Source organism: Candoia aspera, chromosome 1 (genome assembly GCF_035149785.1).
Source record: "Candoia aspera isolate rCanAsp1 chromosome 1, rCanAsp1.hap2, whole genome shotgun sequence".
Lineage (NCBI taxonomy): Eukaryota > Metazoa > Chordata > Lepidosauria > Squamata > Boidae > Candoia > Candoia aspera.
Window position 1 is genome coordinate 19,847,646 of NC_086153.1, and position 17,603 is coordinate 19,865,248.

At 41.4% G+C, this 17,603-nt stretch overlaps 1 protein-coding gene across 2 annotated transcripts in view; it reads right to left on the reverse strand.

Annotated features, from left to right (window-relative positions):
- Positions 1–17,603, reverse strand: part of MLXIPL (MLX interacting protein like) — a 54,895-nt gene that overhangs the window by 23,634 nt on the left and 13,658 nt on the right. For both annotated transcript variants that reach the window (XM_063298965.1, XM_063298956.1), the window contains exons 2-7: positions 13,158–13,264; positions 10,428–10,510; positions 7,852–7,941; positions 6,166–6,210; positions 5,846–6,050; positions 4,109–4,189 (exon numbers count right to left, since the gene is read on the reverse strand). In XM_063298965.1, coding sequence (XP_063155035.1) covers positions 4,109–4,189; positions 5,846–6,050; positions 6,166–6,210; positions 7,852–7,941; positions 10,428–10,510; positions 13,158–13,264 — 611 coding nt within the window. The remainder of the gene's footprint in view (positions 1–4,108; positions 4,190–5,845; positions 6,051–6,165; positions 6,211–7,851; positions 7,942–10,427; positions 10,511–13,157; positions 13,265–17,603) is intronic.

Here is a 17,603-nt window from a genome sequence, read left to right on the forward strand (position 1 = left end):
ACATCAGGTAAAGGAAAAAAATGGCAACCCAATCCACATTTACTGGCTTTATTCATTTATTTTTATAATTTATATCCCACTTTTTCTAGGACACTCCAGGTCACATACCATGTAAACCATAACGTAACTTATTTGGCAGGCATAGCATGTTAGGTCTGCCAAAATAACCAACTACTGAATAACCAATTACTGTTGTTAGTAAACCATGGACTATGGTATATGTTGTGTAAATCCAATCAATTGTGGCTCATTCAATAAACAATGGTTAAAGAAAATGTCACTTAATATGTACAAACTCAGCCAATTATGTAGCATGGTGCACGAACCCAGGTATGATGTGACAATAAGCACACTCCAAGTCAGACAAGGCTGGGCCTCATCTAAATTTTGCCATTCTTCCCGATAGCAGAGGAGGTTGCCCCATGCAATATGGGAATCCAAGACCAAAAGAGCTATGAGGGAACTCCATTCCCGGGCTTCTGAACTAGAAGACAGAGATTTCATGGTATAGCAGCAGATTATGCCGGACACAGATGATGAGTCCAAAAGCTAGCTCTAAGTTTCCATAAAGGTCACGCATTAAATTCTTTTCTTGCCTCAGCCATATCTCCTTGGGTTTTTTTTTTCCCCCCAAGATGTTTTAAAAAAAAACCTTTTGATTTCATCCATAAAGAAAAAACACAAATTCATATCTCCATCACACTTCACTGTTAAATGGCCAGTACACAGAAAGGCTTGCAAGCATTAGAGAACGCGGAAACCCAAACACACCACAACTGTATGAAGAGCTGGGGATCGCAGTGAGACAGACACAGCAAGAGGAAACAAGTAGACCACCACATATCTGAGAGTCAGTATGAGACCATGATTGATCACTTAATAGGCTATAAGTTGGCTGTATTCCCTCTGCCTCATTACCCTGCGAATGCTAAATGCTCCACTGCCAATTTCTCCAAAGACCTCAGCAGAATCAGTTGGCAAGAGGGAAAACAAAGTAGTAGTAAGGACTACTGTATCTAAGATACTGTCCCCCCAATGTAATTTCCAGGGAGGGTCCTCCTCTGTTCTCGGCAGCTGCTCCTTGCCCCACGAGTTCTTTTTAGCTTCTTGGGGAGAAAGGAGGAGAAGACATGTTATTTATTTACCCCTCTGGAGCAGACAGAACCATCTCTCCTAGCTGTCCCCACACATTCAAGAAGCCCAATGCCCAAGCAGTTTCCTCCTAGGACTGGAAGACTGGAGAGAGAGAGAGAATGGAGGAGACGTTGTGCTCCATCTGTAGCCATGCAGCAGCAGGAATAGAGGCAGCTGTAGTTTGCCACATGAGGGTGAGTGAACGAAGTTGCACCAGGCAAAATTCACTCTGTGCAGTTCTGGGACTTGCAAGAACTCCCCACTTTCCTTCCTGGTCTCTGGCTGCTTTGTTATGCACAGTTACACCTCCACAACCTCACAGCTCTGGAGTACAGATCAAGAATCAGATGGCCCACTTCTACAGAAAGAGAGTGCCCTGTACAAGTACAGAGAGCACTTCCTTCTTTCCCTTAGCACCCGTTCTCCCCTGGTCCCCCAGGTTTATAGAGAAGGGATATCTAGGCCAGGGAACAGGGAGGGGGCTGAATAGAAGGAAGAATCAACTCCCACCATATCTGCCCCATCATCTCCTACCTGCAGTGGAAGGCCAGCAGCAGTCTGTCACCATCCCCAGAGACTGCCGTGGTCCTGCCATCAGGACTTCTCCATATAGTTCAGGTTCCTCTCCTCTCCAGGCACTCAGGGCAGCAAAGGGGGGTGGTGGTGGTGGTGGTTCCTCATTCAACAGGGGCCTCTGCCCTTTGACTGACAGGCAGAGGATTCTGCAGCCTGCCTGGGGACAGAGGTAGTGACCTTACTGCCACTCCTCTGCACTGCAGCACTGTTTTGTGGGGCTAACCCAGTTTCTTCCTTGAACTTCCCTCCCTCCATAAAAAGGCCAAAGAGGCTTCTGGAGCATCTGGATAAAGAAGGGGACATTTTAGAAACATCTTCAGCAACCTAAGATTTAGCACACAGCAGACACAATTTAGTCTTCCAGGGTATGGAAGTTTTGGAATACAATCAGCTTAATGTCCAATGTTTAGAGCTACCAGATTGGATGGGAATTCTGCAGGTTGCAGCCCCAATACCCCTAGAAGAGAACACTGTTCTGGAAGGATAAGAGGCCAGTTCTTTAGTCCTACCTAAAAGAAAGAAGGATTAACTGAAAACCACAGTCCCTAAAATTCCAGCTGTGAGATAATTCAGTGAAGAGAAGCACTTCAGACATGCACTGCCTCTGAGCATGTCTGAAGTGCCTCTCTTCACTGAATTATCTGTCTATTTCACTGAATTCTATTTTTTTGACTACTTCTATCTGAGGATTGAACTTAACAAAAAACCTAAATCAAGCCCTTATTTATTGGCTTTTCTTCCATATTTTTAAATCAACTTTTGGCACACAGGCACCACAGATGCCCCCATCATCACTTTACACCAGAAAAAGCATCATCAATTTCTATGTATCAGCACTGATGTTCAAAACACAATAGCATTAAAAAAAAAAGCTGGTAACCATATCTAATTCCTGCATTCTTAATTAAAAGAGATTTCAAAAAGTATTAGCTGCACCTGAGTCTCTAGTGTTCTGGACTATATAGCTAGGACCACAACAATTAAAATCATTTTACTCATTTCAGGAGTTATTGCCATGTTTATGGCTATTTTTGCTGTCACCCTTCTGCTGAAAGCCACCAAGGTAGAAGCACAGCCAATGGAAATAAATTTTAAAAACAGCAATGACTCTTCTAAATTGGTGACAGTACAGACCGCAGTCATCTTAAAACACGGAAAGAAGGATGCCTTTTCTTCAGGGCTTTGACTCAAATGCACATACAATTGGGTTGATTGAAACAATTAATTGAGGAGAGCATCTTTAATCAGCTCTCAGTCCCACCCACAATTTACTTTTAGATTTTGAAGAGCAGGGATTTTGAAGAGGAGAGCTCAGCTCATGGGCCTTTGAACCAGACTAGCTGACCTGGGTAGGCAACTATAGGCCCTTGGATCTATCCTGGTTCTAAACCAGTGTTTCTCAATCTCAGCATCATCATTCAAGGATAACCATCACCTTTACAGTTCTCAGTCACTCAAGAAGGATTCATCACTCATCCCAAACCTGGCACTTTCTAGGTATACTGGGATTTCGGTTCGATGATTCTAAGCCAGTATGTGCTTGCTGGGAATTACAATACCAGCAGGATTGGGGGAATCTGAATTAGAGCCTGCCACCCTCTGGGAAAAAGACTACCTTCCTGGCACCTTACCTCTGGCTGAGTACACACAATACATTAATGCCAATATTACATGATGGCTTGATTCACACAACATGTTATGATAGCACCTGGGTTCCCCAAAACTTGCTGAACCCCAAACTACCCAACCCCATTTTAGCCTAGTCAGTATATTGTGCAAAACCAGTCATGAGTTTCCGCAATAGGATGCTGCGGAAAGGATTTCATGGGCAAGTAACTCACACAAAACCAGCATGAGCCAGGGTGTTGTTTCTCCATTCCTCAGTTCTAGGAAGAGCCTCCTAGATTCAGAAGCATATCAGTAAAGGGAGTGGAGTGACACTCCTCCAGCCCACATTTTTCTTTCTCAGTCCTTCATTTGCTCTTTGGCTGCATCCTGGTCTGCAGCCCCCAAACATCCCCTCCTCAGAAATTTCCTCTTTCTTGAGTAGAAACTTTTCCTTCCTCTCTGAGTAGCCCCTGGCATGGTTCCACATTCATGTAACACAAGCTATATTTGGGGAACTGTTAAAAGTGGAGGCTGGAGAGCCATCTGTCAGGGATGCTTTAAATTGGATTCCTGTACCAAGAGAGGAATTGGAGTTGAGGACTCCTTTCCTCCTCCTCTCCCCCACTTCCAGCAAATTGAGAAAATGCAACACATCAGTAGAATGAAAGGGCCTTAGTATGGAAGCCTCTACAGAAGGCCTTGAATGCCCCTCACAGATCACAACCATCAAATGGCCCCTGTTCTAGATCCCTCCCATGATCTGCTTCCCCCAGAGTAGGCTGGTTCCTACCAGATGTCTCCATGAAATCATCAAGATTTGGCTGTAGCGGGGCCAAGTCTGGTTGGATCATGTCAGCGTTGCCAACGTAGACTGTAAGAGAGGAAAGCCAAGCAAAAGCTTATCATAGAGTTCCACTGCTTCATTCAGAGCTCAGAGCAGGTGGCACTACTTAGGGGGAAGAACTTTAGGGCTTGGACCTGGCCTGCCCAGGTTCTACTTAAACACCCAGCTCTGTGTTGGGGTTTTCTAAAATCTTCTGATGGCAAATTAATTGACCTGGGTAGGCAACTTTAGGCCCTTGGATCAATGGGTTCTCTATCCTTGTTCTAAACCAGTGTTTCTCAATCCGTTGACCTCAACCGCAGTAGAAGTAAGGTTGCAAACCCATCATGGTCTCGTGATGTTTCACTTAGCAACCACGTTGCTTAGCGATGGAGTTGTCAGTCCCAATTGTGGTCACTAAATGAGGACTACCTGTATTTAGGTAGATCACCTCTGAACATGAATGTTACATTTAGCTATCATGGCTAATAGCTCTTGATGGATCAGTTCTCTACTGAATTTGTCAGTGTTGTCTGAATCTGAATTAAGCCTTTAAAAGGCTTATAAGCCAGTGACTATCCCCATGACTGTAATGATTTGCTACTGTGGCTCAGTGCAGGAACTGGGCTTTATGAGATTAAGCATGGCATGCTATTAAAGCGATAGAGAGGAATTATGCTTTTGGAGGCATAATTTAGAAAATGTTTACCTTATTGCTTTTTAATGTTACATGATTAAAAGCTTACTGTCATAAAACTATGACATATAGCTTCTTTTTATCCTCTGGGACTCAATGCCACAGGTAGCTGATCAGTTATATAGCACATTCTTTCAGGATAATTGGCCAAGAAAGGTATTTTGGAGTAGTGGTAGTAAGCCAAAGAAAACATCAACCCAACCTGTAACAGCTATGAGAAAGGGATTGAAATAAAAAATCCCTTGATAAAGATCTGTGCTAGGACTACAGTTGGGATATTGCATAGTTTTGGTCACAGCATCTAAAAAAAAAGTGGCAGAATTATAAACAATACAGAAAAAAGCTACTCAGATGCTCACAGGCTGGGAGCAAGTTCCTATGAAGAAAAAGTACAATATGTGAGAATGCTTAACTTAGGGGAAAGAAGTGTAAGGGGAATGTGGTTGAGTTGATTAAAGACACACATGGGGCAGGGAGACATAGGCAGAGCTACAGTTATTTTCTTTTGTAATACTGAAACCCAGGGTCAATAGATGGAGATGAATGGTGGAAAATTCAGGACAGAAAAAAGGAAGAAATATTTCACAAAGCTGAACTATGGATTTCTATTGTGGTAATAACCAGCAACGTTGGTGTCTTTGTCATGGAAGATAAAGCTATCAAAAGTTACTAGTCAGAGTGGCAGTATTATTACCTACAGGTTCTTGTCAATGCATTTCTCAGTACCAATTATTGGGAGGGTATGATGATGCTCATGCCTTACAGGTGAGCTTCCAACAGCTTTTGGTTGGCTTCTTGGGAACCAGGATGCTAGGCTAATGGACATTTTTGGTCTGATCAAGCACAGCTTTCATCAGATACCATCTCACTGGCTTGTGAGCTCCCTAAAAGACCCTGGCTCACCACAGAACAGAATGCAAAGCTAGAGGGACCACTGCTCTGCTCCAGCATAGCAGAAAAATTCTTCAGACTGTCCCAAAGCCAGCTGAGGTAGGCATCAGAATTACCTTCTTCTGATGATGATTGAGGGGGACAGCTGCCCTGAGTCATGGTGAATAGGGTGTCTGAGATGTCTGAGAGAAAGCTGTCCATGTCAAAGAGCTGCCTCCCCTCCTCCTCCTCCTCTTCCTCCTTGTCCCGCAGCAGCATTGGCACCACATTGGAGAAGAGCTGGTTGCACCAGTTCTCTGTCGATTCCCAAGGTTCATCATCCTGAATGGGACAGAAATGAATCTTCAGCTGGGATCCTATCCAGAATCCCTTTTACAATGAAGAGCTTATGTGTAGCTCTGAATTGATTAAACCAGGTTCTCTCTTCCTCACTCACCGGCTTTGGGCTGGGACCTTCTCCTTCGCGGCTAAACCTGTGAAGCTGTAAGAGAAATGCCACATTAGAGTTGGATTTCAACTGGGGAATGACACTTGTTCTGGATGGAACTGTAAAGGACAATGCAAAGTCACCCTGGCTTAGGTAGGAATGAACTTTGACAGGTAGTTTGAGTCATGCTAATAAGTACAATGAATGCTGGAGAATCTTAAGGGGGGTAGGGGGCTCCAATGATTCCTAGTACTCTTTCAGGTAATCCCTGATATCAATGGATGGATGGATGGGCAAAAGTTTTCACCTCCCCTATCCTGAACAGGCAACCTCCTTTTTCATTACATTTTGGAATCTCTACTGAAAAAAATCTTGCTCTTCTGCTATGGAGAGGAAAAACTGTGTGATTCTGCTCATGCCTGTATTATCACTTCTGAATCATGCCCACAAAGAACTAATGTATCAGATGAGTTCTTCTGGCAACTTTCTAAACATCCTTTCAGAGACAAGAAAATATCGTGTTAACACAAAGAGGCAAGTTGGGCCAGGGATCTTCAGTGCAAATGCACCGCAGAGCTACAATACACTGTCAAACCACTAGGTGGTGCTTATTACAGCTATTGGCTCAAGGTAGATTTGGGGGAAAATAATAAAATAAAATAAAAGTAAAACAAAATAAAACACCTTAAAAAACTAAAAGATTCATCCTTTAAAGCTTGAGCTTCTTTGAAGTCATGGTGCACCAAGGTGTTGCCAATGCAATCAGGGCCCACTGGAAGTAATAGTAGTTGTCATACATAGTATGAAAATAGTAAGGAAGAGAAGGGACTATATTGTGATGACCTTTGTCCAATGCAATAAATTAAAGAGGGATCATTCTCTATGCAGTTTCAGAATCCATGGATTTGTTCTATTTCTAACATTTAGGCTTGTAGTGCTATTGCTGATAAAACACAAAAAGGAAAGGTCAGCAGACATTATCACTATCACCATCACCATCATCACCACTACCACCACCACCTGGAACCACACCATCTCTGTAGCAGCACCTGCCCTCTGGAAGAGGGTTCCTCCCGAGATCCAGATGGCCCCACTCTGTTGTTGTTTAGAAGAGCCATGAAGACCTGGCTCTTCAACCAGACCTTTGGCGAAGGAGAGTGCCACCCCTTGCTTCAATGTGCTTGCTGTTTTTTTATCTTTTACTGATTTTATTGTAATTTCTTTGATTGTTGTGAGCCACCCAGTAGTAGTAGTAATAACAATAATAGCTTTGCTAGTCCAGCACTTTTCCAGAGAAATTCCAGAGCCAAAAGGTTTAATCTCCTGTGAAGCTTTGGAAAAGTCAAACAGCGGGCATTCCTAATCAAAGACCAAATGAGCCCCTAGGTGGAGCTGCTGCCCAACTCATGATTTGAAGATGACTTTTGACTCTTTCCACTACTTTTGGCCCTCTTTTATCAATCTGTCATCTGCAAATGGTGAACGGCAGATACAGTCAGTTGATAACCACCCACAGTCCCCTTTTTAGAAGAGATGGGCGGTAATAGAAATTTGAAATATAAATAAATAAAATATTATATCGGAGTATCCAAGGACGGATATGAAGTCTATCTTTTTCTATCTACCTAGTAGGTCAGTTTGATAAGGGGGTAGGTAAGATGTATCTTTTGGGGGGGGGGAGACAAGAATTCTGACCCTCTTCTTGTAGTAAGTCCGCCACTTGCGATACTCCTTCATTACCACCTCAATCCGTCGCTTCCAGTAGTTCCCCTCCAGCACAACTGCCTGAGAAGGAAGACAACAAACCAGAAGAAGAATATATTAAAAAGAAAAAAAGGAAACCCTCATTTTTTTTGTTACCCATTTTTTCTTATTGCAAGTTTTCAAGTTCTGCCTGGCTCTTGGGATGATAAAACCATTTCCATTTTGTATTAACAATGTAACTGAAGTGAAGGATGTTTAAATGGATTGATTTCCAACACAATGCTAAAAGGTGCTCAATCGTGCCTAGTTGAGTGGCTGAAGTGTATGGGATCATGTATCATGCTAAACCATAAATCATGGCTTTTAAACAGGACATCTGGGACCATACAACAGCCTAAGACAAGAACAGAAATAACCACTTCATGGCATAGCACGGTGAAAGGAAGAGGGAAGGAAAAGACAAGCATAAACTTTATTCATATAACATACTGAACCATACTGAACCATTAGCCAGCTATGTATTAGCCTAATATGTTTTGTGAGCCTGGCCTCTGTGGTTAGTTTATGGCTCAGCATGACTATATTCACCCAATATGCATAACCTATATGCTAAACTTACACATTTTTATAGTTTCAACAATTATAAATCGGACATATGCACTGAAATGCTCTGATATTACATTTTCCTTGTTTTGGGTCTCAAAGCCTGTTTGAAATCAGGACTTCAAACAAGGACAATGTAATATCAGAGCATTTCAACCTCCCAGGACATTCTATTGCAGATCTCAAAGCAATCATTTGGGGAAAACAAGATGTTAACAATATGACTGAGCGAGAGTTTGCTGAACTCAAAAGGTTGCAGGCTACCTTAAAATATCACAACAGTTACAACGGGTTTGTGACATATTACAGTTGTTAAATGATAATGTGTTTGTAATCTATCTCACACGTAACCTACATTTGCATAACCAACCTGTCTTCCCCCATACCAATTTAAATCCCACAATAGTTTAGCCAGTATGGATGTGATGAAGTGAGCTGAAACTCATAAAAGTTTATGCCTTTTAATAAAATTTGTTACCTGGAAAAGATGCCATCAGACTCTGATTCAAGGGAAAGGGAAGTTGAAATGGGCTTAGAAGCTGGCAGGAACTTAGTAGTGTTGGACATAGAGAGGGAGAAGAAAAAGAAAAGGCTACAGATAAAAAGCCATCTTGGACTGCTGAAAAGATGCAGATTCCAGGATGATCCAAAATCTCTGAAGAAGACATAGAAATCACTGTGCAAGGAGGAGAACAATGCAATGTGGGATCTGTCTACCTGGCACAGAGGGACGCCCAGAGGGAGAAGAGGATCCTAAGGCACTGAAAAGAAGATCACAGTTGCACTAGCTGTGACAGGTTGCCAGCTAAGTTTAAAGAGGAGGCTTTGATTAACTCTTGGGGGAATATAGTAATAGCTACATATTTAACTACAGCTGAGGATATATTGTATTATATTTATTTGATTTATCTGATTTATATGCCTATCCATCTCACCAAAGTGACCCTGAGCAATGAACAAAATGTCAGTGTTTAAAAATAACAATATAAATAACTGTAAAAACACACATAATACTTAAAGAAAAATTAAAAAATGGCAGCTGGGAGTAAAAAGCCTCAAGAATAATAACAAACCACACAGCTCCAGTAACTGGGCACATACAATTGCAGACAAGGAGAATGGTGAAGCAGGTAGACCATAAGGTGCTTTACTACATTGCATCCTCCTTAGACACCAGAAAAGAGAAGGTGGGTGGAGAACTGAAACACTATTTGTATATATTAGCTGAATGCCACTTGGATAATTGACTGGCTGATAATCTCACAGACAGATTAATGTCAAGCAGTTCGAAAACATGCAAATGTGAGTAGATTAATTGGTACCGCTTCGGCGGGAAGGTAACGGCGTTCCGTGAGTCATGCTGGCCACATGACCCGGAAGTGTCCTATGGACAACGCCGGCTCCAAGGCTTTGAAACGGAGATGAGCACCGCCCCCTAGAGTCGGACACGACTGGACTTTACGTCAAGGGAAACCTTTACCTTTACCTATCCTTGATATGCAACGTGTAAAGGAAAAACTGACCCAGTTCACAAGATGTTCTTGTTTGCTGTGTCTTTTCTGATAAATTAACAACAAGAATAATTTATTAAATTTTATGCCACCCGACTCCCAGCGACTCTGGGCGGTTCTAAGAACTCCCAACACTGGGTTGGTTTTAACCTTGGTCATTTGTGATTTACCATGTTATATGAACCCTGCCGTTTGATTAGTTTACGTAGAATGTATTTTGCAAACCAAAACAAATGCATTTTTGATTCAGCAGTCAGATTGTGTGTTGCATGAAAACTGCATCTTTCTTATGTAAATACAGCCATGAACTCTAACTGACATAGTCAAACATGTGTGAAACTTGCTGACTTAGGAAAACACCCATCTTCTCAAACCCCACCCTCAGCATCATCTACACGCACACACACACACACACATTTATGCAAGATATGGGGAAAATGCAACACCACTCACTTCTGGCTTTCGGTGCTCATCTGCCTCAGACCCATCCAGGGGAGTAACAAATCCACAAACCGGGGTCTTCCTGCGTTCCACATCTGTGCCAAAGAATCCATTACAGTGAACATTCCTCGCTTCATACCCATGACAGAATTCTCAGCCTAGTTCTCTTCTTTGCTCCCAGGCCTCTTCAACCCTCTCCCATCTGGCAAAAACCAAGTCAGGCATCTAACAGGAGAATAATCCAATGTATTATCTTACCACCTGGTCTCAATCCACTTGCCAGCAAAACTCCAAAAGGGCTCTTGCCTCTTTCACTTAACTAAATGGGGCCTTCAGATGATCTCATCTTCCAACTGTAACTCTCCCATGTGGTCCACCCATGCACAGAGCCAGACCAAAACAAATTGCTGCCTAAGGCAAAAAACAAGATGGTACCTTCTCCCATTCCATGTAGAAAAGCCAATTGTCATGAGAATTGAATCTTTCTTCAAATTAGTCCATTGTCCAGGCAAGCTGTGGCGGCACAGGCTATTCCTGCCACCTCTCAATATTTGTTTTATGTGACAACCACCTCATTTTGTTCTGTCCCCAGCTTTTCTTTCATCTCCATTAAATCCATTAAGGAGGAAAAGACAGAGCTGTAGCTCAAGGCCTTTGGAATGTGAGCAGAAGGATCCATCCATCTAGAAACACTCCCTCCTGGATACTCTTTTTTTCTAATTCCAGTTTTTCCCTACCCAGTGCAGTTTTGGTTGTTATCCCTGGTCATGCTGGCTGAGACTGACTGGACTTGTAGTCTAAAACATCTGCTGGGCACCAAATTGTGAAAATACGTTCTACTTCAGTGGTTCCTGTACTTCCCCCAATTGCCATTTGCTTCTTATGCATCTGAGCTTCTTCTAGGATAGCAATCATTACCCACAGCTGGACTGACACCCCTGGTTCCTGTTCCCAGATAGATGGGGACAAAGAGTTCCTTAATTGCTTAAACATCTTGTTTAACAAAAAGTTGTCTGAGGCTAGACATGATGCTATGGAATAGACTTATAGTGGTGTGGCTGTGTCATCTGGGTGAACAAAACGTCCAGTACATTATTTTCTGCAATTTGCAAGGCCATAGCAAGCTTGACAATGAAGAAAAGAAAAGAAAAGAAAAGAAAAGAAAAAGAAGGGTCTGAGTACAATGCTGGGACAAAGTTCCAGAAACAATCCCCTATATGGTGTAATAAAAAACCCCCAACATTTATTGATAAATATTTTGGAGAAATCATATGTTCAAGCACATTGAGCAAGAAGAATACATTCAGCCAGAAGGAACATAAAAGTGAATATTCTCATCAACGTGGCAGCATAAAAAGCTCCAAACTTATTTTGGGATACAGGAGAAAGATCGTGTACATACAGGATTGTTGATTCAGAGGAAGTATACGATAACCGAATAGGCTTCAGCTACAAAAGTTTTGTGCAAATATGTTGAAGGCTGGTTGCTGAATGAATGTAATATGCATGGTATGTTATGGAAACAAAATATGCATATGAATAAAGTGAATGCTTGGGAAATGGTTCAACACTGAGGCAGGAGTAAAACAAGAATGTGTGATCTTCCCTGGGTGGTTTAATGTATTTCTGGCTAAATGTATAAGGAATGTTTGTGGAAACGTTAGGCATGAACTTTTGGATGCAGATAATGCCATGTTGTTTTTCAAGAAACTGAATGATTTGCAACAAATATTAGATAGACTTTATGAGGCAACAGTGACTATGAATCTGAAAATTAATGTATCAAAGACCACGGTAGTTTGATAGGGAAAACTGAATAAATAATTGCAAATTACACATTAATGATTAAAAAATAAAGCCAATAGCTGAATTTGTGTCCCTTGGTAGAATGTTTACTAAAGGTGGAAAAATGGATGGAAATTTTTCATGCAAAGGCTGGGAGAATGGAAGAGGATAGTATGTGGTCTGTTGTGAGGCATGAATACTCACCGAAAGAAATATAAAAGTTGAATGAAGTGGGAATGGGCTCCTTAAGAAGTGTGTATGTGGTATGATAAGAAAAGATTGGATGATGAACGAATGTGGATTATTTTCAAAAGTGAGTAACAACTTGGGTAATTCTATAATATAAGGAGAATAAATAAAGATCAAACCAAAACTCAGATATGTGAAGGAAGAGTGAAAGGGTTCAAGAGAAAGAGAAAGACTGAAAAAGTCACAGCTGATGAGAAGTTTAAAGACTATATGAATCAATGTATGGACATGGTGGAAACAAGGATAGTTTGCAAGGATAAAAAGGTATGGGGAGGTATAGTGAATAATGTTGGTGTAAACTAGATTTTCTTTTATCTCTTGCCTATAATTTGTCTTCCTCGCAACTGCTCACTTTTTTACAAATTCGTTTTATGTCATGTTGCTTACTCCAAAAACTAATAGCTTGATGGATATGTATAAATATGCTTGGACTTATTTATTTTTGCAAAGGCCCAAGTTCCTTTTCCCTCTAGGACTGAAAAATTGCTTTTCAGATCTTTAATGAAATCAAGATCAGACTTGAAAAAAAACACACACTAAAACTAAATTTGCTTCTACTTTGATCTAAAATTTTTCTCGATGGGGAGCAAAGCATACACTGAACCCCATTCCTGATAGCCTTTGCTGCTATCTACTGACGATGAGTTGCGTTCCCAACATTCTACCTCCCCAGGCCCCCCCCCACCCCCCTCAGGCCCCAAAACTCACACTGGATGTACCAAGCTCTCCAAATGGCGTTGTTGAGGCGGATCTTGTCTCGGCAAAGCAACTGCAACCCTTTGAAATTCTTCCACTTGGGGGATACCAACTTCCCACTGAAATGTCAAGGAAAAAGACATGGATTTAAAGAGGGAGGGATACAAAAGGGGGACAGACCCCAGTACCTTTTCTTGGCCAAGTTCGTAAGTCTTTGAATTGATCCCACATCATTTTAACAAGCCAGGACTAATGGAACTGCGGTTATATTTATCAGCAGTCATTTGCTAGAGAACAACTAAATCGAGCAGCCATGATCAGAGGCAGTATTCCTTTTAAAAATGCTGTTGTCTTCATGCCCTGTTTATGGGCTTCCTAGAGGCATTTGACTGATTGCTGATGGAGACAACTAGACCTGCTGAATTCTTGGTCTGATCGAACAAGGCATTTCTTATGCCTTAGAAGTCTACTGTTGGGTATCAACTGTGGATACTAAATCAGAATTTCCCAGTCCAGAAGCAGCTTACCTTTCAGCTGTGGATGCTGAGGACAAACAGCAATAGAACAGTATTATCATGTGCACATCCTACAGGCATTCAGTTGGAAGCCAGATGTTGAATAGTGGATCTTTGATTCTTAGAAGCACTCTCTGTCCAGCACATGTGTTCATAAATGAACCATTATAACCTTGCAAGGTAGGTCATTATTATGGCAAAGTGGCAAATGGCTCATTATCATTTCTACTGCAACATGAGACTGAAATATTGTCCTGCTGCCTTAATGGGTTGCTGTAATAATAACAGTGATGCATGTAAAATGCTTTTAAAGTATTAGATTGTTATGAGAAGTAGAGTGTAACCAGGAAATAGCAACTTATGCAAGGCTCCACAGAATTCCCTGTTCTAGATATGTCACTGACTTCTAAAGGGAGATGGTTCGTAGTTTGTTTATGGGAGCTATTGTGATAGTGTAAAACCTCGAGGACCTTCCCAAGGGTCCCTCACTAGAAATGAGTGAAAGCAATGGGATGTATCCTTTTTCTGTACAGGTGCACCAAGGTGCTCTGCTCTGTCCAGACTACCATTGTATACACTGCCTCTGTTGGAGAATATCTTATCTTTCTGATTTATTTTAGAGCATCTTGTTTCAGTTACGATGAATAAAGGAATAGGCAGCCTCTGAAAGGTGAGCAGAACCTTCAGAAACGTCATGGCAATATTGAGGCAAGTCCACCATTTTTTTGGTTTTCTGAAATCTTGGGAGGTATACAGTAGGCATTGGGATCTGAACCCAGGTCCTTTCAGAGGCAAGGTCTGACCTTCTATTTATGGTCTTGTTTTATCTAAGCAGTTGAGTTCATACTGTACACTGAACTAGATTAAAGTCCAGTTGGGTAGTTTCTGGTTGGGTACTACCTGGCTGATGCTGTCGGGCTTGTCTGAGACCACCAGGACAGTGGCGTAAGCTAGACTGGAAAACTGGAAAACATTGCTCTAAGAAGAAAGTTAAAAACTGCATGGTTGCACCCATGTGGTCCCTAGGAGAGTAGTAGGAGTCAAGCTCAACTTGAGGGCAGCTTTGCCTTTTAATTTCTGATTCAGCATGTTGTAGAGATCTAGCTATTTCTCAGCATCTTCTCTGAACTAGGCCATCTTATTAAACTATAATGTGGTTTATTTATTTGGTCACGTCATGTGATTTACTTGGGTGTGGTATGTTTAGGATGTTTTGTATTGTATGAATCCATCTGAAGAGTCTTAAAGCACATTTAAAAAAAAACACATGTGGCCTAAGGGTGCACTAGTCGGAGCAAGAGTAAAACCATATTGGACCAATTATTCCCTCAGTGTCCACATTTCCAGGAACAGTCAGTCAGCTGTTTATTCAGTGTGCAAAGCTGAGCACATTTTTGCTAATCTGTGTGCAGAGGCCCATGCTTAAAGCCAGCCCTCATCATCTCCTGGACAGGAAAGCAAGCAAACACCAGCTGGGATGGAAAACCCTGTAAAATAGCAGCCAAATGCTCAGGAAGATAGTGTGATGGGGGAAACTGCACAATGGAGGACAATGCTGCATTATAAAACAGAGATTCAGAGTTGGGTTGTGTAATCTTTCCTCCATCTAGTGCCCTCCACTGACATTAGGCTACAAGTCCTATTATCTTTAGCTATCACAGGCTGATATAGTAAATAGAATAGGGTATGCAACCTGTTATCCAATTACCCCATAGTTTTAGACTACAGTACTGACAATTGATTCCTTGTCATTAGTTCAGTTACTACCTGCCAGTATGTGGCATCAAAATCATCAGGAGAGCATCAAAACATCTATCCCTAGCACAGAGTTTTATGTAGACAAGTGAATCCTTCCCCTACAATTAAAACTAACTGATCAGTCAATCATCCCTGATCAAAGAGGTTTTATAGGTTTACTATAGTGCCCCATATCTGCAAACCCTACTTCTGTTAGGAGCAACGGAGCAAAGAAACAAACCTAACATGAGCCAAAGATGCCCCATTCTTTCATCTTGAGCTCTGATAGGAAAAAAAAAATCACCACACACTTGTCCATCTAATTGTATCCCACTCATACCCCTGGCAATATGCAATACAGTGATAGCATTACTTTAATGGACAATCATTGTATCACCCTACAGCAGTGGGAGTGAACAGAAGGAAGACCAGTCACTTTTTTGTCAAATGTCTCCATTTTCCAACCATCATCTGGCAGCAGCCATGATTACAGCAGCTGCCAAAGAACCTTAGATAGCTACCAAGGGACCACAATGACAGCAGAAAGAGGGAAATATTGCTTATTTTGTCATCATTTCCTAATCTCCTAAGTACATGTAACTGAGGATTGCAGAATCACCAGTTAGCTATTAAGGTCTCCACAAAATGCTGGCCTATCAATTCTTTTTTTCCTGTTGATGGCCACATTCTTCAAGGGCCAGATATGGTGGGTGGGGCTGAAGCAAGCAGTGGTGGGACCTATTTCTTGCAGAACTGTAGAATCACAAGATGGAAGAGTTGGAAGGGACCTTGGTGATCATCAAGATCATGCAACTTTAATGCAAGAATCCACTACTATATCATTCCCACAGATGGCCATCCAGCCTCTGTTTAACACCTACAGTGAAGAACAGTCTACTAGGTTCTGAGGCAGACTAGTGCATTGTTGAAGACCTCTCTTAAGAAAGTTTTCCTGATATCCAACAAAATCTACTTTCTTTTGGTTGAAATGAGGCTGAGGACAATCTAAAATTTGTCTAAGACAGTATCTGGCCCCAAGACTAGAAACTGAGTTTGCATATTTGGGGTGGGGGATCAATATCACATAGACCATGTTTGCACAACATGCTTAAGTAGGTCAGTTAAAGACCTAGGAGCTACTTTCATATAATTTCTAAGTGAAATGTTAATCTTGTCATTTTTTTTACCGTGTTGTGCAAACCCAGCCTGTTTTGGTTAGTTTATGCCTAATATATTGTGCAAATCCAGAAAATGAGTTATTTCAATAAGTGGCCCCTGTGCCTTTCTCTCATGATCATCTGAAAGTTTGTAAAGCCCTGGCTATTTTATAAGAGCTTCAGGAACTAGATGGTTTAATTTTGTTGCCCTGAGCAAGATGCAGTTCAAGGAATGTTCTACTGTATTGTTGTATATAATTATTGTTATTGTTTTATTGTCATGTGGTTGATATTGCTGACTTGTAAACCTCTTAGAGTTGATTAGACTGAAGCAGCATAAAGGTATCATAAAATAAAAATCAAATCAAATCAAACTGAATTTTATTTCTGAAATTTAGCAATATAACATTCACTCTTAGAATACCATCCTGTCTATTTTTTCCTTCCATAACTTTAACTCTAAGCCAAATAGTGGTTTACCAGCAATATTTGAGAACAAACCACATTGCCATAGATATTAGATGGCAAATGAGATGGGAAGGTCGGTTGGAATAGCACAGCCTCAGAGGGTTTCACATAATCTGCAGATGGTCCCTCCAAGGCTGAAATTCTGGCCACTGAATCTGAGGTTTCCATCAAGTGACCATGGAGAAAACTTCTGGAATGCCTGTAATTGCATTTTATAATTCTGAAAGCCACCTCATGAGGACAGCCTGCCCTGAAAGTCCTATGAAACCACAGTTGGATATATAAAACAAGTGAGAAGAATATTGTAAGGATTGCTGAGATAAATGGAGCATTTTGAACATTCAGAAACTGCTATATTGTTATGAAAGGGGGTTGAATCCATTTTCTCTGAGAGGCAAAAAGCAGGGTGGACAGCCCACAAATTGCAAGTGGCTCCCAAATTCAAAATTGTGACCTCCCAAATATCCCAAGATAGACTGGCCAATTTTGCCATAGAGATTTGGTGGTACTGACTCATCTTGAAAAATATTAATTTTAGCAAAAAAAAAAAAAAAGCTAAAATAAGAGTGGAAATGGGTGCA